The sequence below is a fragment of the Polyodon spathula genome, chromosome 38 (assembly GCF_017654505.1).
Source record: "Polyodon spathula isolate WHYD16114869_AA chromosome 38, ASM1765450v1, whole genome shotgun sequence".
NCBI classification, from domain to species: Eukaryota; Metazoa; Chordata; class Actinopteri; order Acipenseriformes; family Polyodontidae; genus Polyodon; species Polyodon spathula.
In genome coordinates this window covers 1,468,436-1,492,979 of record NC_054571.1, presented here as the reverse complement: position 1 = coordinate 1,492,979, position 24,544 = coordinate 1,468,436, and the positions used below count along the sequence as shown (strand labels likewise).

Genomic DNA, 24,544 nt, shown 5'->3' with positions numbered 1-24,544 from the left:
TTGAATAACCACAGTGTGCAGACGACAACCTCAGATGTGTCTTATTAAAACCAGGAATGGATTTAATGAGTAACTATGCAGCGGGAGTCTTATTTCCATCCCTGCTTCTTATAAATCACTGCAACACGCATTTGTTTACAAGACTGCGTGTCTGCAGCATTTAACTGTATGGAAAACACTGTGAAATGCTGCATATGGAATAAATTAGTATACGCAGTACACATACTACTATTAAAACACTAAGGCGAACACCTATATTTGGACTGTGTAGTTCAGATAGTGATTAAAACACAAGTGAAATTTTACACCCTTTAACCCTTGGCTAAAGTTTAAACATCTTTTTATTTAAACTCCAATATAAATCATTGCTATACTCCTCCTGGTAAAATCCTATTTAAGGGGCCAATAATAAACTGCCTTTCTATCTCAATAACCTGTTCCAGGAGTTGAATTGTGTTTATTCCTTTGGAAATGTCGGTGATACTAAATATTTAAAAACACAAACAGTGAGAAGCACTATTGGAAGTGAAGCTTTTACTTTGCTGCTCCCTCAGTCTGGAACAAACTGCCCAGATCCACAAGAGTCACTTTCTCATTTTAAGAGACTGATCACTTGAACCAGCCTTGTGATTGCACGTGATGTGAAGTGAATACAATCCTACAAGGATTGTGAAACTGTGTGCTTGCTGTATACTTGTGTGAAACTGTAACGTGCTCCTGCCTTCCTCCTGGGACGCCTTTGCAAAACAGGGAGATAAAGAGGTGTTCTCACCCCAGCTATGATAGGTGTGCCCAGCTCCTGCATGTTCCTGATGATGTTGCTGTCCTGCTGGATGTTGGCATGCTGTATCAGCTTGGTGAGGTTCTCTTCAGCGACTCCTGAACCAGCAGTGAAAAAGAAAGTGAAAAAAATGATCTAAACGCCGCACAGTGGCTAGGCATGGATTATGTTACAACTACAGCGGCTTTAAAACAGGTGCCAAAACAATTAAACAAAAAAAACAAAAAAGTGTAGCATAATAGCAAATGTGTCTTTCTCATAGGTTTTAACAGCCATTATCGCAGATGATGCTGTGCTCCAGCGGCGTCCTGAAAGCAGGAGTACCGTTCTTCAGGAAGATGTACAGCAGGATGATTCGGATCTTGTCGTGTGGCTCCAGGTCAGCGTTGAGCAGTACAGGGACAATGTTCTTCATCGGGTCTTTAATCTTCTCTCCCTCAGCATCCATTCCCAGCGCTAAATCCTAAAGGGCGTCAAAATAAAGAGAATCATTAATCCTGAACAAATCAAAAACCCAGGAAGAATAAAATATGCCAAACTCAATGATACATTCATAAAATTGTAATTTCCCAAACGCTGTGGACTAGAACATGTTTGTTCTAATGTGGTGCTTGTCATTCAGTCTCTGTATTTACCGCTGTGGCATTGGCTGTATCACAGCAACATTAGTAGTTTGCCATCTGCTACACTTAATTGAGTGGCAGAAACCTGGCCAGCTGATCGTGTTCTGTATGGATAGGACTAAATCACGTAAGATAAATGAACTTAATAACAGGGTTCGATGTGTAAAAAAGCTGAAACTAAAGCTTCATTGTCATTCCTTCCTACATTTTAAAGTTACACAATCTCTGCATCACTATTGTCTGGGTTCTGTAATTAAAATCAGTTTGAGCTCCAATCAATGTATTAACAATCAAACCGTTTTCCTAATTAAGATTAAAAAAAAGGGTTAGGTGGGTTTAAATAGTTTATTTTGTTCTGGTGGAAGGGGGTTTGGGATTGTCAGGAGGAAGCAACCTTCTGAGCTATCGTGTGGAATAAAACTCAGTGAAAGAAGATATTCTCAGTGTGAAATAGAAAGTGCTTTGCCGTTTTGTTATTCCTTCGTTCTTTTTAACTGAGTTAAGTGCATATGTGTATGTTTTATGTGTTATTATGTGTATGTGTAATTTATGTTTTTCTCCTGGCTTATGTTGTTTGCTGACACTCTCCCAAGGACACTGCCATCTCCTCCGGTTTCCTTCAAAAGGACTTTCCATTTACATAATTCCCAATACAGTACCAGCACTGTCAAGGGGTGCTAGAAACAGGTCCAGTCTCTATTTACATTTCTTCTGCATTCCTTTGACTGGGAGAACGGTTTTGTTTTGTTTTGTGCGCCCCATACAGAAGTCTCATTTTGGTTTGCTTATTTCGGGGTTAAACGAGCACCCTGTTATCTAAGGCTCATTTCTTCTTGTTGTTTTGTTTGATTACTCACGCTCCTGATCTGTTATCAGATGCACATTATACTGCTGTAAAAGTATGTTTTCTTTTTATTCAGCACGTTCTTCTTGCAGTTTGCTACACAGACTTGTTATTCGTATCTGTTTAGTTTTTTTTTGTATAAATGATCGCATTGCTGTAACCACCGGGAATATAAATGTATTTTTATATTGTAAGGGCATGGGTTAGAATTAACTGGGGGAAGAAAACTTTGTTCGAAGACTGTATATATTTTCTGCACACTGTTGAAGCATTTCTTATAAACTTCTGTTATAATTTGAAACTGACTTACCCAGCGATTTGTTTTTCTTGGATCTGTGGCTCAACTCTATTTCCTCTATATAATCCATATACTCTGTGGGGTAGTTTTATTATTCATTCCAATAGTGATGTTTAATATTGGTTTTGTCCTTGGAGTTGAGATTGTTAAACCGCAAATGCATGAAAATCAGTGTTTGAAATTGAAGCAATGCGTGCCTATTCAGAGGGAAAGCTACAAGGACTGTGTGTGTTCATGTCTCGTTTATAACAGGCAAGTCAACCCATTGCTGCCCAGTGTCCAATATATTTAACATTGAGAAAAAAGGCTTTGAATAGATCATACCCAGGGCAATAAACACTGACATGCTTTATTTTACAAAACTGCCCATTTGAGACCAACTATAGTGAACGAAAGTGCATGACAGGCAAGATTTATGAAATGATTTTGTTTGCTAGAACCACTTGCCTTCCAAACTGTTTGAGACCCACAGTATAGCGATTGGATGAGCAGGGTGTGGATATTCTATGCAATTATTTTGTTAACTACAATCACTTAAAGTGCTGACCTGTTCTACTTTGCAAAGCACGTCCAAGGTTCCCTTAAACTTCTTCATGCACGCTTCAGCCAGGTGCAGGTGTGTGGAATACTGTGGAACACAAACAGATAAAGTTACCTCCCTTAACCAACTTTCTCACAGTAAAAGCACAGCAACGTGTAATAAAGCACAGTGAACGCATGGTAAAGCCTAGGGAAGCATGGTAAAGCACACTAAAAACAAACCATGGTAAGCTAACCCTTATAAAAGTTTGTCATAGTAAAATCATAGCAAAGTGTAATAAAGTGCACAGTGAAAGCATGGTAAAACATAGGTAAGCAGAGAGGTATGGTAAAGCATATTAAAAACATGGCAAACTATGGTAAACTATGGTATATGAATAGCATAACCATGGGAGCATGAGAAAACCATGCAAATTTACTGTGTTACATTTTTATAAGGGATTTAATATACAGCAGCGTTTTTAAATTCGGATGTCTTATCTCCCCAAAACACACACACCTGGGCGCACGCACACACACACGCACACGCACACACACAGTTCAGTTGTTATCGTCATAGCAGTATATTAGCAATCACCTTACGAATAGGCTTCACATTTTTTATCCATACTTTCAACCCCTATGGCATTCCAATCATGAGACATGAGGGGCTCAATTCTCAAAGCTGTTTACTCCAACTAATCACTGACACACTTCTTATTTTTTCAAAAAGAGAAACAGATCCAATAATGATGATCTGGAGTAAACAGTTAAGAGGGCATCGGTGCAGAAAGACAAGCCAGGCTTTTCAGCAAATCTGAGAATCTAGCCCAAGGTTGTACTGCAATGTTCTTTGAACAGTCTTTACCATACTTCTCTGGGTTTTACAATGCTTACCTATGGTTTATCACATTTTCATGTGCTTTAACTGTGGGAAACTTGTGCAAGTGCACATCATAGTGTGATAATATTTCATATTTCAAGGAGTGACCCAGACCAACCTTTACCTTGTAATAACCCACCTGAGGTTCTTAAACTTGGTAGGTAGGTTAGTACAAGGCTGGTTTATTTTTTTTTTTTTTTCTGTTCCACAAAGTTCAAACGCGTGCAGGCATGAAGATGATGTTTTCTGTTTTTGTATTTAAAAAATGTCCAGACTGTTTTTCCTAATGTAACACACTGCAGGAAACACACTTGGGTAGGTCTCTTTACAAACAGTTTTACAGCAAAACAACATGTTTTTTTTTTGTTTTATATCACAGCCCTATACAACAGACCTCATTATTGTTAATACACACACATTATATATATCATTTTTAAATCCCATATACCGTGCTCAGTTCCTTCTGGTACTGAGGCATTTTCTTCAGCATCTGAGACAAGTCTTTCATGTTGGCCTACAAGACAGAAGGAGTGCAGATGAATTGTAAGGACTCAGTCACTCAGAAGTCTGTTCTGCGTCAATCCAGTAAGATCCCTGAATGCCTAAGCTAAAACAACACACTAGTCCAAAAATAAATGAATGCATGGTAATGTGCACGATTCTGACAAGTTACACATTACGCCCCATGAAGGCAGTCTGTCATTTGGCTGTATTATTTTATTAATACCTTTTGGTTAGTAGGAGATGGTCTGCACTAATATTTCAAACGTGCCCTGGGGTAAAACGCTGCCCTGCTAGTCCACGTAATGACTTTTACAGTTTGAGGGTAATTCGGAATTTTTACCTACCTTATCTGTGCTCATCCGTTTGCTTTCACAGAAGGTCTTCAGTAGCTCCGTTACTTTTCTGTAATAAAGACAGAAGACATCAACATGTTGTCTATTTAATAATTGCAGTGTGCATTACGCAATTATTAAGATCACAGAATTTAAGGCCTGGAAAAGCCAGAAACTGCATTAAGAGTCTTATTAATCTTTCAGTAAAACCTGAACTATCTCAAACTGCTTTATCATACCTCTCAGGGCTTTACAATGCTTACCATTGCTCTGCCATGCTCTCACTGTGCTTTATCACACTTTGCTATGCTTGTACTACAGAAAACTTTGTAAAGGGTGGAGAGGGGTCTCACTTTGTGACATCTGCGATGTGCATGTGTCTCAGCTGCACCCACAGTTCGTCATCCTCGTCCAGCAAAACCTCCTTCTCTCGGGACTCCCCGATTCCTGTTGTCTTATACCTGAGGGGACACACAGCACACAACTCAGTGTAGCCCCAGATTCTCAATGTAGCCTACTTTCATATGTCGGAACTAAGGCTGCACAAACAGATTATTCGGATCGAACTCTCTACAGGCGACGGTCTTTGGTGCTGATTGGGCTAATTTACCGTTCCAAGTGGAAAGAGTGAAGAAACAGCTGCTTTGATTCGTGTGGATCACTATTCACAGAGTCCAAGAAAACCAGCAATCATCACAAATCCAAGCAGTATTCACTTTGAATGGTAAATTAGCCAGATGAACACCAGTGAACCCTCCTCACCTGATTTCTGTGGACAGGCAAGCTCAACCCAAACAATGGAATAACTGGTTCAGACAGCAGTGCTGGAAACAACGTCCTGTGCCTGCGATCGTCGCTTACTTGTAAACGTCCTGCTGGATGTCGAGTAGGTCGTACACCATGGCCTGGAAGGTGAGCTCGTGCAGGACGGGTGACACAGGGTCGTACCCTCGGTCAACAATGAGCAGCTGGGAGCGAGCCTTGTCCGGACCCTGCGAGACACAGAATGAGACAGGGACAGGTTAGTGCGAAGTGGAGGCATCCACTAAATTACAGAGCAGCTCCAAGCTGTTTCAGCTCCATTCCCATTACCTCTAAACACTTACCTCTAATCTGTGGATACATTAGGGCTGATGGGCAGTGAAATACCATTTGCATGCCGGTGCGTTAGAGAGGTGCTGAGTGTGTCCTAAAGCAAGACTTGCAACCTGTTTAGTTCACTCTCCACCTTAATGTGTCTTTGAGTGTGATTCACTACTGGACTAACTAATCCACCTCCTGGGGTAGATTCGAGTGTGCGTTAATTACTAGTGGAGTAACTGTACCCTTCATTATCATGTCTAAATAAACTAAGCCACATTAAAAAAGAATGCAACTTACTTTTTTGATTGCACGTGTCATGCATGTTAAAATGTGCTTTACACATGCTCAGAGTAAAGAACTGTACTGCAGTGTCAACACAGACACTGTGAACAGAACAGGGAGCAAAGCCACATTAACTACTCCCAGATTCAACTCCTGGAATAATTTCACTCAAGTGTGAAAACAGTAGCCAAAGAAGATAAAATGTAGTTCTTGTTCCATCCATTTATCCATCTAGTAAAAATGTTATAAAGTGATGCATAATACCGAAATACTGAACCCGTTCAGGTACTCGAGGAATTGTGCAAACGGTTTCTTCTTATAGTACATTTGCGAGCGACTCAAGTATCATGAAGAAACTGGAGGACCAGATCTAACCTGCTTTGTGCACCTCGTTGCAAAAACAGGGAAGTTAGCACCATTTTACTTGTGGGGCACGTCTGTCCCTTGTACCTGAAAGGGTTGAACGACCTGCTGCATTAACAATGTGAAACGGACGATGGTGATCAGCTGCTAATTATGTGTTTCTGACGTATTTACGGTGACTTTATAGTACACAATGTGAAAAAAATATCACATCTATCTATATAAATATATGCGCGTGGTGAGCAATGAAGTGAACAAACACTGCTGGCTATGTTTAGTTATATTCCAGTGTTTTTATTTCGTACAGCAATCGCAACGTCACTTCAATGTGACAAAACAGAACAAAAAAACAACAGCTTCTGTATGTCAAAGAAATTCACGCTGAATTTGAACTATATTGAAAACGGTAAGCACTTGAAGCTCCTGTAAACAAGTGCTTGATGAAACTGTATTAGCTTTATACGAGCTGCCTAATAACCACTTTCCAGATTGATAAACAGAAGGCATGCATTGTGCTCCACATCTTCATTACCGGTCACCTAGGCTGCTAATTTATGAAAGCACTCAGCAGAACTGCAGTCCGGCAGAACAAGCGGTGACATTCATACATAAAAGGATTTAAAAATAAATGTGCGGCACTGGAGCAGGCTGCAGCATCAGAGGGTATTAGTTCCTAATTGTGCAAAGTGGCTCCTAGTAAACGCTCACTCGAAACAAGATCAGCAGGGCCGAATACCGGCAAAAATCTTACAAACACAGGGTTTTTAACTAAGGCTTGAGAGATCTAGCATCCTGTAACTGTTTCACATTCAGCGGTTGCTTTCATTTTTTTTGGATCTCATTTTGGAAATCCCACTTTTCCAGATTGAACAGTGTTGCTAAGCAGATGTGGAGCTTAAACCTTACTATGCTTGTTATACAGTATAACATAATGCTATAGTAACATATGCATAACAGATTCTGACCTCTCTCATAACAAAACAAATACAGCTTTAGAGGCTCTGAATAGAGCAGGTATACTGGGCTGCTAGCTGCACGAGGCTCTGAATAGAGCAGGTATACTGGGCTGCTAGCTGCACGAGGCTCTGAATAGAGCAGGTATACTGGGCTGCTAGCTGCACGAGGCTCTGAATAGAGCAGGTATATTGGCCTGCTAGCTGCACGAGGCTCTGAATAGAGCAGGTATACTGGGCTGTATACCGCCTTATAACCTGTTCCACTGTATAAAGGGACGCCTTATAACAAGGGAGCACTGTACATAGTGATACAGGTCCTTATACTCTATCAATCGCTAATCATGAAATAAGTAAAACCCTATGATAACCTTTCTCTAGTTATTATACAACAAATGTTCCTAAATATTAAAATGCTTACCAAACAAACTGGAATTGCTAAATTGTTGAAATAAATCATGCTGCTCTATGCAATGTGTATTCAATCATTTACCAGAAGGAAACTAAACTGGCTGCCAGGTTTAAATGCAGTGTAACAGGTTGTGCGTCAATAAGGCAAGCATTTGCTGTATTTATTTGTAAGTGATAGAAATATATACATTTACACTAATAATACAGCCATATTAATAGATTATTTCACTTTAATTTTAGCTTTATTGTATATTACTATCCAGTCGCTGCAGGCTCTTTCTTATTACCCAATAAAATAAGCATCAGTCGATAATAGCAAAGCAAAATAAACACTGGATAAAGACACGTCTTGAGCTCAAATAAACATGAGCATCTTGAAGAAGCACTGCTTGAAGATCTAAGACTGTGCTTACTGGATGTACAATGAAGAGAGACATCAAAATAACTGACAGGACCTTGCCTTTTAATCAGCAGCACACGCCTGCAGTCAGCAGATTTCAGGAACGTGTAATGGAAGCTGAGAGGGAAAGAGAAAGAGAGCGAGAGAATAAAAGAGAATAGAAATACCACACGAACATGCACAAAGACCCACTGAAACAGAAACAGACAGACAAACACAGACAGAGAGACAGACACAGACAGAGAGACAGACACACGCAGACACAATACAAACACAGACAGAGAGACAGACACACGCAGACACGATACAAACACAGACAGAGAGACAGACACACGCAGACAAGATACAAACACAGACAGAGAGAGACACACACGCAGACAAGATACAAACACAGACAGAGAGACAGACACACGCAGACAAGATACAAACACAGACAGAGAGACAGACACACGCAGACAAGATACAAACACAGACAGACAGACACACGCAGACACGATACAAACACAGACAGAGTGACAGACACACACAGACACGATACAAACACAGACAGAGAGACAGACACACGCAGACACGATACAAACACAGACAGAGACAGACAGACACGCAGACACGATACAAACACAGACAGCGAGACAGACAGAGACAGACACACGCAGACACGATACAAACACAGACAGAGACAGACAGACACAGACAGAGAGACAGACACACACAGACACGATACAAACACAGACAGAGACAGACACACACGCAGACACGATACAAACACAGACAGAGACACAGACACACGCAGACACGATACAAACACAGACAGAGAGAGAGAGACACACACGCAGACAAGATGAAAACACACAAAGGCACACTAAAACACAAACAGACACAAACAGAGAGACAGACACACAGAAAGATAAACACACAAAGGCACACAGACACACACACATAAATAAGTAAAAGATTAGCAAGCACAGCAAAAAGTAGTAGGCAGAATAGAAGACTAGAAGTTGTTCCCACAGATAACATTTGAAGATGACAGGCATTTTTTTGTGTCTTGATTTAAAACACAAACATCTCTATGGAAATAATGCTTAGTTACAGTCTGACTGAGAAGGATTACGAACAGCTCTTACCCCCACCAGGAGGACAGGCCACAGCTGTGTTTTATTAGAGCACTTTACAGCACTGGGGAATCACCCTGCACTGCAGCAATTGGTGGTTAACAAAAAGTGCAGGGATGGTAATAAGACTCCCATTGCATAATGGTTTAATCAACTCATGGTTTTTACTATGAGTTTAAGAAGAAACACCTGAGCTTGTTACCGCTACACTGTGGCTAATCAAGCTCGTGGTAAAACCTGGAATGGGTGAAACTGCTATACAATAGGAGTCTTATTTCAATCCCTGAAGTGGTTGATGCAATCCAGGTGGATTCCCTGGTGCTGTAAACCTCTCCAGTAAAAATCTGTGGCTCATCAGGGTACAGGCTGACCAAATTAACCCGTTCGTGAAATAAGAAGTGCTCCTGAGCTCTGTTGTTCTCAATGGACTTGCAGTTTTGGTGATGGAGCTTTGTGCTCTGACAGTCAGCACAGCCCATCTCGTTTGTCCCACCTACCTCTCCCATACTGGGATTGTCAGCCTTGTGAGCGTTCAGACGGTCCAGCACCATTTCAGCCAGTATGGCGTTGTCATCAGGACCCCTGGAGATAGAGTAAACAAAGCAGAGCTATAGGAAGAGCTTCCCAGTGTGCTGATTATGCTCCAATAACAACAATCAGGGTCCATTTCTCAACAGGTTTCTAACAGGGGTAACTGCCGTGCAGTTACAATATACATTCTAATACACTTAGAAGGGAAAAGATTAACATATTTATTCATTGACTCCAGTCAGGCTCACTCTAAATTTAAAGAGGGTGAACTGGATTTTATATATATAGAAATATCAAATCAAAAAGTTGTAAATGAGCGACGTGACGACACATTGCCTCTTTATGCCAACTACTTTTTTATGGAATCCTCTCTACTTCTTTTAAGCTGCTGACGACTGTGATTATTTAAAAAAATTCCAAGCATTGACAATGCCCTCTACTGATTCCCTCACTAGAAGACAGAGAATCATTCATCAGAGACCAAGTAAATAAAACACAACAAAGAGAACTGCCTTTGCTATAAACCTTCAGTCATGAGATGCATATTTTATATTAAAAAAAATAAACAAATAGAGCAGAAGTGAACTAATTTAGGCTATAATAGCTCTTATGGTGTCATATATATATATATATATATATATATATATATATATATATATATATATATATACATATACATATACATACACACACACACACACAGCAATTATTTTTTTTTGTATTACTTTGTCATGTTTCAGATAGAAACAGCATGACTGGGAAACTATATTCACACTCAATTCTAAACATTAGGGGTAGCTATAAACCTGCTGAGCTCTTGCATCAGCCTCCTGCCACTGTCACTTAGCAACACTCAAGGACCCCTGGAATCACATGCGCAGCTCGGGTGAAGCCCTGATGATACAGTATATCCTGGATGGAGATAGTGACGCAGAAGAGCTTGTCTTCTGAAAGACGTTAAATCAATTTAAATGGGCTTGCTCACACTAGTGCACCGCAGGAAGGAGTGTGCTCCTTCACTGTGGCAGTTTTATATTGAATCCAGTCTGTTGTAAGCTTTTTAAAAAGTTTTGGAAAGTTTCAGAAAACTGCAGGTTTTTTTTTCTTCCAGTCCCTGCACTCCTGATCCCATTTCGAAATGCTGTCATTAACTTCCGGATGCAGCTCTCAGTATTTCAGAGGCTTGCAGGCAACCCTTTCAGCTGCAACACAGTGCAAATCACAATACATCAAACTGCATAGTAACTGCCATAGAACGAAAGCCGCCATGCTTAAGCCATGCTTAAGCCATGCTTAACAGTCCTGGCACCTCTGGGCTTCTCTTCAGTTATGACAGTTAAAAATCTCATAACATGTTTTGCTCTCTGTGACAGGGGAAGGGGACCTGTTGCTGGCTTCTCAGAGCTTATGCGACAGTGCAGGATATGCTCTGCTCTTTATTTTCGCTGTTAACATCCTGACAAGTTTTTACACTTTAAATTTAAACTCTCTCTCAAAGGTCTTTTCAAGATGCCCTAAGAGTTAATTGGGGGCCTTTAGCAAGACTGCAGAAGACCAGAGGCATGTGGATGCACTCAAGCTGTGGATCGAAGCAAGTCAAAACATCTACAACACGGGAGTACACATCTTGTGATGTTAAACTACAGTCAAAGCAGGGATGGTAATAAGACTCCAACTGCCAAGCTCATATTAAAACCTGGAATGGATCAAACTGCTATGCAACAGGGGTCTTATTTCCATCTCTGTTCTAGATCAGTGCTTGGGGTCTGTGAAACAGCTCATTTTCATAACAGTTTTTCTCTAAGCTCACTTGCGATAGCGCACGGCCGGGTATTCCTTCAGCGTGGCGCAGACCGTGGCGATCTGCTCTGCCAGGGTCTCCATCATCTTGCTCTTGTCAGCGGCACGGTGAGGGCTGAAGAAGCAGTGGAAGGAATCAGGGTTGTCCAGGGAGTAAACCTGTGAAGACAGGCATACAGGAATGAGGGTTATCGCAAGAGTTTATGAAACTTCATGCACTACTCATACTAAATCCAGGTTTAGTTTATTTTTGCAGTTTTCCCCCCATACTGATACTATGCATTTGCCATAGTTTACCCTGGTTTGCCATGTTCATTAATGTGCTTTACCATACCTCCCTACTCTTTACACTGCTCACCTATGCTTTAACATGTTTTCATTGTGCTTTATAATATTTTGCTATGCTTTTGGCAAACGTGAAACTCTGTTTATATCAAGTATCCTGACTCATGATCTGCAAGGATTTTTGCCTTCCTTTGGATTTGTGTTTTTCCCACTCCAGGGATATTGCTTTAACACATCGCTCCAAGGTAAGAAACACTTTCGGTTTGCTTTTTTATTTTTCACTCCCATGTTGACTTCTTTAAGTTTTAAACTGTAACTTACAGTAGTTCCATTCATTTCAACACGTTCACATCTTCAGCATGACGTTCACAAGTTCAAGTTCGAGTTTTGGTTCCGGTTCATGAGTATGATGCCGTATAATGCAGAAATGGTACAGAGCAAAAGAAAAAACATTTTGCTGGAAACTTCAAAGAAACACTGACTGAAAAGCAGGGATGGGTTTCTCCTACAGGTTTGTTTTTATTTGGGAGTAAGAAAATGTGGTCGCAGATGTCAGGTGGTCGCTCTTCACAGTTAAAATTGCAATGGAAAAACACTCAGTGGACCGCTGCAAGCAGTCGCTCATGACAGGTGATCTCTGTTCAGAGGTGTGGTCGCTAAGGCAGGTTTTACTGTGTGTGTGTGTGTGTGTGTGTCATATATACAGTACCAGTCAAAAGTTTGAGGACACTTGCTGGAAACTAGGTTTTATTCATAATTGACAATGTTTTATTTCGTATACATTTCTGTAAATACTTGAAAATGAAAACACATGTTACAATATACAAAACAAAACATAAGGAGTATCAAAGCAATGTTCAAGAAAATTGAAAATTGTCTCTAAATCTTGGATTCCTCAAACTAGCCACCCTTTGCCTTAATAACAGCCTCACAAACACGAGGCATTCAGTTAACAAGTTTCAGCAGGAAATCACCCGACATGTCTTCCCAGCTCTTCTGCAGCAATTCCCAGAGATGTAGGGCACTTGTAGGTAGCTTTGCTTTGACTCTTCTGTCCAGTTCGTCCCATACAAGTTCTATGGGATTGAGGTCTGGAGACTGGGCAGGCTAAGTCATTGGATTGAGTTGTCCTTCACTTTCCTTCTTTGTCAGATAGTTCTTGCACAACTTTGAGGTGTGTTTCGGGTCATCATCTTGCTGAAGAATGAAGGTCTGCCCAACTAGCCGTAATCCTGATGGAATGGCATGCCTCTGAAGTATGCTATGATAGCCATGCTGGTTGAGCTTGCCATGGACTTGGTAAAGATCTCTGTCAACAGCAAAGCAACCCCAGACCATGACATTGCCTCCTCCATGCTTGACAGTGGGAACCACACATGCGCTCACCCTCTCTGCGTCTTACAAATACTCATCGGTCCATAAGACCGACTTCCCCTCCTCAAACGTCCAGTTTCTGTGTTTTTTGGCCCAGGCAAGTCTCTTCCTCTTATTCTGCACTCTTAACAATGTTTTTTTTGCAGCAATTCTTCCAGTTAGGCCAGCTTCACGCAATCTACTCTAAACAGTTGATGTTGAAACATCTGTACTTCTAGTAGCATTTAGCTGAGCTTGTATTTCAGGGGGACTTAATTGCCAGTTTCAGACTTGTGACTCGAATGAACTTGTTCTCTGATTCTGAGGTTACCCTTGGCCTGCCTGACCTTGTTCGGTCCTCATGAGTGCCAGTTTCTTCAAATCTTTTGATGGTCTTGGCCACAGCAGTTACAGACACTTGCAATGTTCTTGCGATTTGTCTTTAAGAATTACAGACTGTCTTTTTTCTTTGCTTAACTGAGCGTATTTTGCCATTTTCTGCTCCCTTACATTCAGGAATGACAAGCTTGTGCCTATGCTACCTATATTTATAGTAATCATGGACCCTCACCTGTTAACAGTAATTGGTGACAAAAGGTTAATTAGGTAACATGCTAGTTAACTCAGGGAACATCTAACAAAAACACTTTTATACTTAGGCCAGTGTTCTAACACAGTGTTATACACATTTCAGACTTTTAACTGACTTGGGCTTCAGACTGAAATCCCCTTGATTTGGGTGACCATTTCATTGAAATTAACAAGATTTACATTTTCATTTAAAAATACAATTTTTGAATGCAATTCACTTATGAGTATCAGCTTATGTAAGTACACGTATCATATAATGAAACATTAAGTGTTTATAGACAAGTTTATACAGTTAAAAGCATGGATAATCATGAAAAACCTAGTTTCAAGCAGGTGTACTCAAACTTTTGACTGGTACTGTATGTGTGTGTGTGTGTGTGTGTGTGTGTGTATATATATATATGCAGTAGTGTTCAAAAGTTTGGAAACAACAAATGGTTGACAGCAAGACTAGGGGTGGGGATTGTGTTGCTCATTTTTCCTCACTCAGACCCCTTGTCCTCACTAAATACACTGGTATCTCTGAATAGATCATCATTTTCTTTTTAAAAATATGCAACACATTTGAATTAGCAAGAGATCTCACAAGCAGAACGGTACCACGAAATGTTCTCCTTTGTCTAGGAAAGCAGTACAGCTGGGGGTGTGGAGTTGCTGGATAACTTCACTTAGGCTGCTTTCTCACTACTGTACATCCCCCACAGCTATTAAAGCATGCTAAACTTAGAAAGGCTAAAAGAAACACGAACGTCATTGAATATCCTGGGTTTCTTTAGTATTCCTAATGTGTAGGGTTAGGGTTTCTCTTATTGGTTTCTTTAGTACTCCTGATGTGTAGGGTTAGGGTTTCTCTTATTGGTTTCTTTAGTATTCCTAATGTGTAGGGTTAGGGTTTCTCTTATTGGTTTCTTTAGTATTCCTAATGTGTAGGGTTAGAGTTTCTTATTGTCACCTCGTGCAGTTTAGGCTATTCAAACCGAGCAGACATTATTTATAATAAGTCACACTCAGCACACAATGTATTAACTCAGTAGAAATCACAACAAGCACAGATTTATCAAACGATGCATTCCCCAAAATACAAAGCAGAGAAAAAGAAAAGAAGCCCAAAAAGCATGACGTGAAAGACGGCAGTAATGATCTAGGGGGTTTTATGGGAGGGAAATAAGGCATCTAATTTCAAAAGACAAACAAGCTTGCCAAACTCTGGACTCGTGAAATGAGCTAAACTTGCTTTGTGTTGGATTTAGCCATTAATCAGCTCCTCACTCGTTCAATTTATCCACCTACACACTGACATGCGCAGACTTCAGCACACCTACTGCAGGCGTCTCATTTTATCTCCCCAAGAACATATAAACCCACAGTCTGCTGAGGGCTGAATCATCTCCCAAGAATAAAGCTATTCTTTTTCTTCTTTCTTTTTTTGTAAAATGAATTTTTTTTTAAATAATTTTTAGCAGTGTACAGAACTGAACAGAATGAAATAGGTACACAAAGGGCACCTATTCAATGAAAGGTGTTTGAAATGTTCTGAGCACAGCTGTTTAGCTTTTTTGGCCAATCATCAATGAGTTATTGAAGAGCCATTTTATTTTTCCTTTTTTAAAATCAATCAATCTTTATTTTAAATAGCGCCTCTCTTAGTGGACCACCATCATTAAGCGCTTAAATCTGATTAATCAGGTTGCACATGGCTTCAATATTTTTTTAGCTCATTAAACATGTTCATGTTTGCATCCTCATAAAAGTTTCCCACTGTAAAAGCATGGCAAAGTGTAATAAGCACAGGTAAGCATTGTAAAGAATTCCAAGGTACAGTAACGCACATTAATAAACATGGTAAACCAGGTTAAACGAATGTAAATGTATAGTATAACCATGGAAAAAGCATGGGAAAACTGCAAACATACAGTGGTAAACTTTTATAAGGGTACACACACAACATTATTTGTTTGTACCAAAAACTACAAAATATGCATATTGTGGAGCTCAATGAGTCTTATACAGCTTGAGATAAACAGCATTGGAAAGCCAGGAAAAGTGAGCACTCCTCAATATTTAGAAACCTATAATGACTCAGACACTAGCTATCATTGGGCAGGCTGGGGGCTGGAAATCAGCAGCAGTCTGTTCTCCAGAATAGCCTGGCAGAGTCACAGCCATTCCTTCGAGAGTGCTCCTTGTGAAACACCATGAAGCCTTCAGTGGAAGTTCCATTTGTTTTATCAGATTCACTGACTGATTTGCACTAGGGAGGGGTGCTGCCAGGTGTATGGTACTCCTTACCTGAGATTCACAGGGGAGGAAAGCCACGTTGATTTCTTTCAGGGTTTTAATCACTCTGGAGACACGAGACTTCCCCAGTTCACTGAAGAGAGCATCAGGACAAACTGGAAGACAGCAAGAGTCACGGCATTAAAACCGTTAAAACAGCGCAGGCTAATCGGGGTGTGCTGATGCTCACACTCGTAATTACCTTTAAGAAGCGTTTAAAATCAACAGCGATTCAATAAATCCATTCATTACAACAGTACAGAGCCCAGGACGAGAGGATAACTGCCTTCCAAACGGCTTTTAAAACACTCAGTGTGGAAGGTAATTGCCATTGATTGGCACGCAATTACAAAGGTAAGGAGGACAGCTTTTCTTGTTTTGAAATCAATATGTTAATGAATGGCTTCATTACTACTTCTTAACAACAATTATGAGTACCAGCACACACCCTAGTGTGAATGTCTTTATTTTAAAGTATTAGTTGTTTTAAGAAATGTCACTTACTATCAGTGAAGAACACGTGTGCTGCTTTATAGGTGAAGGAGGGGGTGTCTCTGAAATCATTAATCAGGGCTCGCACAGACTGGAAAACAAAACCCGAGCTGGTTAGCAACTACAATGCACTGCAGTTGTTCTGATGAGGCACTGTGTGTGTGTGTGTGTGTGTGTGATAATCATGACGTAATCATCTGTGGCAGGAAGGCTAAGCGAGGATGACCTCAGACCAGGAAGCTGACATAGCAAAATAAAAGAGGGAACAAAAACAACTCTCGAACACAATAGTGACACCCAAACAAATACCGCGCCGGTCTGCACAGCACCAGTAGCAATTGCTTGCTTTCTGTTTTCGTTTGACTTTGCTTCATTTTCATTTTGCTCTCGCTCACTCACGTCTCTCCTCCTTGAACATCCACCTTGCTCAGCAAAAGCTGCAGGTTTTTATACATGTGACCATTTCTGAATTAACAACAGATTCATCAATTCAGAGATGGTCACATTCCATAAGAGTTTAGAGGGGTGGGGCTTCAACCCCACCCACACTGCCAAACAATAACAAAGCATGAGCATGTATTCAAACCAACTACAAAACACACTCACTCTTCATTCGAGAACCGTTCAGTGAACTACAGTGAGCTCTGCTGTGCTTTTGGTCTTGCATCACAATACAAAAACCTCCATTACAATACTATATCAAGAAAGTATCACGATTCATCGATACCCGACCGATCGTTACACCCCTAGTAAGCATGCATGTCTATTTAAAGTTTTCTAAAGGAAAATCTATAATTTTAAATCTATATTTTTATGTGTAGCCAACTGGTACCTCAATATACAACAGGCCTAACTATGCGGAACACACCTGCACAAATGGTACAGTATATCCAAGCTGTATATTTTAAAGTTACTCAATTGTTGTTTTTTTTTTTTAGATTAACATCATAATTTTCACTAGTAATTCAGCAATTAGCAATTAAAAAAAAAAAACGTACAGTGTTATTTTTATGTTTTACATAAGTAAGTTTGAATCCAGAAACGCTATGCACAACACTAACAATGAAAACCTCTGGAGAGATACAGGTTGATCACACAAACCCGTGAGTTGCAGTGGGAGAGGATCCACACAGTAGTCTGTAAAGTAAGTGCAGCGTCACCTTTTCTGTCGGCGATATCAGATAAATGGCTTCAAGGCTGGGGATGGGCTCTCGTCTTTTTCTGATGTCTTCTACGACTGCAGAGCGGGGAAAAAAAAAGCAAGTTTTAATTTCGGTTTGGAAACTGAAGCTTCAACAGCACCCTGCACTCATTTATTACAGACAGGTGTCAATATTTGGGGTGTGCCTGGACTCGGATTTTCCCACATTTAGAAGCATTTGGTCAGCAGTTATTAAATAAATCAAAACACACCTCTTTATTAATGTGTTCATTTCAAAACAAGACAAGCTGTCCTTCCCTCACCTTTACCACGGAGTACCACACTGGCAACTACAGTATTGAGTGTTTCGATTGGAAGCACATTTTCTTATCCAGGTTAGTTTGAGAGCGACAGGTTCTATGTTAAATAACACTGTCTGATTGTTACTGACTCAATACTTGTGTAAACAAGGCAACATGAGGGACCGCACGGTTTTGTGTTGAGTAATTAAGACATTTTACTCCATCTAATTAATACCTGTCAACTTCAAAGTAATTACTAGGAAGCTCTGAGTTTGGCACACCCTTAGTCAATACGAAAAGGAATTAAAATCGCTCTTACTTGTTATGCCTTCTGCCATGATATCTGACATCTTGCAGCAGGCAGACAGTATCCTCATGCTGGAGTGGTCCACGATCAATACCTGAAAACAAATCCAGCTTTAAAACAAGCCCTTCAACTTATTTATCATCCTGTATCGCTGGGTCAGTCTTTAATACGAATGTGCTTAAAATAACATTTATAATTATAATTGAATTGCAAGGGTGGTTCAGTCTGGAGAACAGAAGGCTCTGTCATTTGTTGTGTTTAGTTTATAATGTGTACACTGGAAATGCTCCAAGTTACCTTACATCTCTGTTAGTGACATGTAACTCTACCTGTTCAAAAAAATAAAATCGTGTGCCTGCTTTTAAAATCCCCAAATTGGATCTAATTTGGGCCAAACTGCCTTTGTATATCAGGCATCTCATCTTTGGAATTCATTGCCTTCAAACAGAAAAACAGCCTCTTCACAATACCTTTAAAATCACTCATCAATACTGATTTCAAATCTGACCGGGGTTGGGAATCCTGTAAATCGTGACTATGACCAGGATCATGTGAATTAGAATGGTTTTCTTTTCTTGTGTGTTTGTATGATTGTCTTAGTTATTTGTGTCCTGATGCCTTCTCTTGCCAGGACCCCCTTGGTAAAGTACATGCATTTGAAATATTAAACTAATTATAACATTTTTGTAAATGTAACATATACCTGTACCCCATTTGGTTTTATAATGATTTATTTTCAATTTCTATAACAATCAGGTAAAGCCACATGCATGAGCTGCCAGATGTCTTATACAACAGGTCCAAATGTAAGCAGGTGACTGAACAGAAGTCAGGTTTACAGCCTTAAATAAACCAATGAAAACCCTGTATGTGGTGATATACTAACCTTCCATTCTCCCTCCTTTCTCACACTCTTCACTGCACCACTCAGGATTTCTACAGACCAAAAAAAAAAAAAAAAAACACATTATTGCCTGAACACCGAAACCATATGGTATGCACTGTGACACCTTGTGGCGTTATAGTCTCTAGTTTATCCTGGCTGTGTCTCCAAACAAACACGATGAATTCGTCTCCCTGTGTTGTCGGACACTGGAAGAACTTTGGACCAAGGGTCCACCTTCTGGAATAAAAGCCGGGCTCTCCCAGATAGTTTCGGGTCGAGAGGGGACTACACGCTATGTCAGGACGGACTTTGGTTCAAGGTTCGGTGGAAAGTGGCTTTGTGTTGCCTCAGCTTAAGAACAACTTTAGCTATGCTTTAGCTATGCTCCCCTCACCCAAAGAAATAAGACCTGAATAAACTGATCAATAATGCTGTCTGATCAGAGGATAGCCCCCCTCCACCTTACCTACTGCTGTGTTGCTGTAGTGTTAGCCTTGGTCGAGTCAGTGTCATTAATAATGTGGGGAGTGAATGAAAACACATCTGCTTCTGTGCTTTCAGCTTTTCTGTAAAATGTTCTAAAAAAAAAAAATCCAGCTTATCTCAAACTGAGATGATCTAAGTGGGCTTCTCTGCACTGAAATGAAATGATTCATGCAACTTTTTTTCTTCCTGAAAGCAAATGAAAATAATGTTGCTTTTGCTTTTTTTTTTTTGCTATTGACTCTCCTTCACTTTCAATCCACTATTCTAGCTTAAATGCAAACAGAACACTGCTACAACACATGGGGAAACAACAACAGCCTTGCAAGCAGATAACACTAGGAGCTGTCCGGAGACAGATCTGAGGTGTGACAGATATAGTATACTGTATTACACGTGACTCTCACAGATTTAAGAAGTGTTGCTGCATTAACATGTGACTGGACAGAGCAGCTGACACCCTTATAAAAAAGTTTTCCACAATGAAAGCACAGTAAAGCACAAGTGTGGTAAAGCACAGAGAGGTATAATAAAGCATATTAATAAACATGGCAAACCAGGGGAAACTATAGTAAATGCATCGCATAGCCATGGGAAGAGCATAGTGGAAAACTGTAAAATTACTGCATTGAGCTATTCTAAATGTATTTCCAACCCTTTGTGATCCTTCTTAAGAGATTAGCTTTATAAAACTATACAATATGTTAAATTCAGTTCTGAAAACAGTTTATTTGACGTAATTCAATTTTCCTACTTGATTCCTCATATATATATATATATATATATATATATATATATATATATATATATATATATATATATATATACACAATACAATATACACATATGTGTGTGTATACATATACATATATATGTGTATATACACACACACACATGGTGTATAGTATCATTCATAATTAATATTATAATATATTATTATTAATATATATTATATTATTATTATTATTATTATTATTATTATTATTATATATTTGTATTTTGTGCGGACGGACGAAAGCCGGAAGATATTATTATTGTTTGTTGTGTGAGACCGGTGAAAAGTCACTCTCATAATAGTCACATGAATGGGATTAAAATCCCCATTCATAAAAACCTTGTGCAGAAGGTGACCATCTCCCGAGGCAATTCATTGATTAATTGTTGCTAATTCAGAGGTGGTGACCTCTATAAAAGCCTGCAGCTTTCTGCGCTCAGGCGGAGAGCGTCAGAGGAGGGACTTAAGTTTACGAAAAATAGATAAACAATTGCTACGTGTGCTGGTTTCGCAGCCAGCATACCTGTCATTGTCTGTTTGTTTGGCCCTTACGCCCTTTTGTTTTGTGTTTGTTCAAGTCTTTTGTTTTATTATTTAATAAAGTACTGAGCGCCGCAGCGCCTCAGGTTCACCGCCATTCCATGTTTTGGTTTCTGTTCTGGTCTGACGTCACCACTGCAAGCCATACTGGTCACAGGGTTACTAACGGTTCCATTCTTGGGAATACCAAATTCCGTTTTCAAAAATGGCCAATTCCATTTGTTCCCACTTTCTAGCAATGCATTAATAATTAAATATGGCATTTGAACATAAATATAATGTTGGTAGTTAAAATAAGTAAATTTAACAAATATTACCAGAATTCATTTTTTTTTCTCAATCAGACCTTGTTGCTGTAATAGTAAGTAAAGCACGTGAAGGCACCTGTCTGTTTATAGACATCACTTGGCTCACTGCTGGCATTAAAACAAGCAGGAAAACCTAAGAATTATATTACAACAGTTCAGAAAACCAAACATCCAGCACAGTTGTGAGAATCATATTTACAGTCGCCAACTAATACAGTAGTTCAGTCTACAAATAAAGGTGTTTTTGAAAAATGTTAGCCTTTAGAGAACACTGCTGACGCATCATTCTCTCCTTCCACATTACAGACTAAAAACGCACAGTCATAAAACCAGTTACATTTTCTTATGTGTGTTACTCAATAAAACAGTACAAAGAAAGAAAGTTCCATGGCAGGAGCCCCAAAGGAAGAAAGAAGAAGCAAGTGCTAAAGCATACCAGCCAGACAATGCTATTTTTCATTTTAAGTGAAAACGTTAAAAGAATTCTCAGGGTGAGCTAGTCCAGGGCTGGAAATAAGACTCTTATTGCACAGCAGCTGCACGCATTCCAGGTTGCAGTACAAGCATGATTCGTCCCAGTGTGTAGTAACAAGCCCAGTGTCTTATTAGCCTCATATTAAAACCAAGAACGGATTAAAAAAAAAAAAATGCTATGCAATGGACGTTAGTCTTATTTCCATTCCTGTATAGTATTTATTTAGGGCTTTTCGGACCTGTCGTGTGTGTCCAATATCTGTTTTTGGCATGCAAAGTTTAAAACCTTAAACCATCAACACCCCCTACATTGAAACATGCAAATCAGAGTTCAACAAAGAAACACTTCTTCAAACCACCCGCTGCCACCAGTGAAACTTGCACAGCCTTGCTGCACCCAGTCCCGGGTTTCAAAACTCTTCTAAATGCAGTATGATATTGGAATGATCTGGAGCCAATCTGGGCACGGTTTGAAAACTCACAGTACTGATCTGCTGCACACAGTCTGTTATTAAAATGAGCCAGGAGTTTGAGCAGGGTTAGAAACTGACACTAGTCCTGCTGCTGGCAGTCCTGGGTTTCAGAGCTCTCCTGCTCTGGTATATTATTTAAAATGAGCAGGTGCTAAGAGTCTGAACAATCAGTAAATCTGGACTGATCGCATTATTCATCACAACACACACTTAAGTCTGTAGGTTGAGTTGTTCATGCAGCTATAAGGTAGGAACAATTTATTTATCATTAAATTCCTGATCATTTTATTAATATGCCTGTTATTTGAAGGTGGTTTTAAAACCTAGGACTGGGTGCAGAGCTAGTGCAAGTTTCAACCATCATGAGTCAAACTTGCTTCCCTGACATGGGCTCAAGGGAGAATGCTGCTGTGTGTATTACAGTGGACTTTTTGCTTTCCAGCCTGCCTGCCTGTCTTTACTACCTGATTCTGGACATTGCACAACTCCACTACAGGTGTGGCTCAGCCAAAAGTGATCTGACAGTTTGTGTAATGTTTAAGAAAAACGGATTTCTGGAGATTTCCACTTCAGTGCAGAGAAGCCCACTTAGTTCATATCAGTTTGTGATAAAATATTAGTCAGTGTGTCACATTATAACCTATTTTGTTTACCACCAAGTAATGATTTAATTGACCTCTTATACAGTATATAGAACCAGTCACTAAATTATTCATTTGCTTTGTTGTTGTTGCCTGATCATTTCATTGATGGGAGCATTCTTCATTGCTTAATTAACAGAGAACAATCTAGAGTTTAATAATTGCACAATTTATCAATGCTAGTTTTAATTTTCCTTGCATTGAGGTTTCCCTTGACTGCAAAACTGTGACTTCCGCAAAAAGGATTCTAAAGGGCAACCAAACTGTTCATGTACTTTTCTAACTTAGTAAAAATGTATTCGAGTCACACAGCATCGCCCCATACAGAAAGCCTTTCTTTAAGGTTTAAAATGTCATTTCTCACAATGGCTAAACCAGTTATATTACATTTGTCTTGTGACGGGCACTAAAGGCAGCGGTAAAGAAGGCATAACAAAAACCTTTCTTAACGCATCCTCTTGTAGGCGTAACCTTTTTGCAGATTGTGTTGCGAAAGGGGGAAAAAATAAATAAATAAACAACAAAAAACACCTTGATTTTCCAAGTTATGTTATCTTTGATTTGCATGTCATCAATTCACGATTATTTTTATTTTTAATTGATTAATTAAAAATTCCATGCACAATCACGGAGAAACACTGGATCGTGCTACATAAACCTAGACGTTTCAGAGTTCAAACCACAGCCATTCTGCACAAAGCACCGTGTTTCTTAATACAAACCTAAACAGTATACACTACCAGTAATTTTCATTGTGGGAAATGATTGTTTTGTTGAAGCTGTATTTGGTTAAACCGCTTGTATCTGTCACACACAAACATCACGACTATACTGTATATCAGAACAGGAGTTACACTCACTATGAACAACGCGGCGAGACACTAGAATAAGAACTTGAAAAGATGTCCCGCAAATGACAACATGACAGCCTTCTTGTTTAATGCATTTAATTGCGCATTAAACAAAACGAATCACACCGTTTAAAACAATACGTTTACTTAATCAGAGCTGGCTTCCTAATGGATTTAAGTAACCTGTGTTTGCATTTTACGCTGCCAGTCACTCTCCACAACCGTAACATAAGCGGCTACTGCGGTCAGTTGCGTATTTGCGTCAGTATATGCTTTAATGTTTTAAACAAAACAAAACCGTAAACCAAGATTAATGTTCCACTCACTTTCTCCGACTACGGCCTTCAGGCCGCTGGGTGCCATCTTGTTGCTTCCGGCTTTGAGAACAACACACAAAACCAAAACGTCATATCCGGCTAGCTGTTTAATGCAACGCATTATTAGGATTCCATTTGACCAACAAAATATAAATAATCAAGAAGAAGAAGAAGAAGAAGAAGAAGAAGAAGAAGAAGAAGAAGAAAAAGAAGAAGAAGAAGAAGAAGAAGAAGAAGAAGAAGAAGAAGAAGAAGAAGAAGAAAAAGAAAAAGAAGAAGAAGAAGAAGAAGAAGAAGAAGAAGAAGAAGAAGAAGAAGAAGAAGAA

At 39.6% G+C, this 24,544-nt stretch overlaps 1 protein-coding gene across 1 annotated transcript in view; it reads right to left on the bottom strand.

The window, feature by feature from the left end:
• The window catches only part of stxbp2 (syntaxin binding protein 2), a 28,908-nt gene extending 4,574 nt beyond the window's left edge, over window positions 1-24,334 (bottom strand). Inside the window, exons 1-15 of the mRNA XM_041235680.1 lie at window positions 24,228-24,334; window positions 19,357-19,406; window positions 18,483-18,564; window positions 17,881-17,957; window positions 16,733-16,811; window positions 16,241-16,344; window positions 11,733-11,881; window positions 9,889-9,973; window positions 5,646-5,776; window positions 5,138-5,245; window positions 4,797-4,854; window positions 4,397-4,462; window positions 3,094-3,174; window positions 1,106-1,244; window positions 773-879 (exon numbers count right to left, since the gene is read on the bottom strand). Of these exons, the coding sequence (XP_041091614.1) occupies window positions 773-879; window positions 1,106-1,244; window positions 3,094-3,174; window positions 4,397-4,462; window positions 4,797-4,854; window positions 5,138-5,245; window positions 5,646-5,776; window positions 9,889-9,973; window positions 11,733-11,881; window positions 16,241-16,344; window positions 16,733-16,811; window positions 17,881-17,957; window positions 18,483-18,564; window positions 19,357-19,406; window positions 24,228-24,264 (1,353 nt within the window). The 5' untranslated portion in view covers window positions 24,265-24,334. The remainder of the gene's footprint in view (window positions 1-772; window positions 880-1,105; window positions 1,245-3,093; window positions 3,175-4,396; window positions 4,463-4,796; window positions 4,855-5,137; window positions 5,246-5,645; window positions 5,777-9,888; window positions 9,974-11,732; window positions 11,882-16,240; window positions 16,345-16,732; window positions 16,812-17,880; window positions 17,958-18,482; window positions 18,565-19,356; window positions 19,407-24,227) is intronic.
• Between the last annotated feature and the right edge of the window lie 210 nt (window positions 24,335-24,544).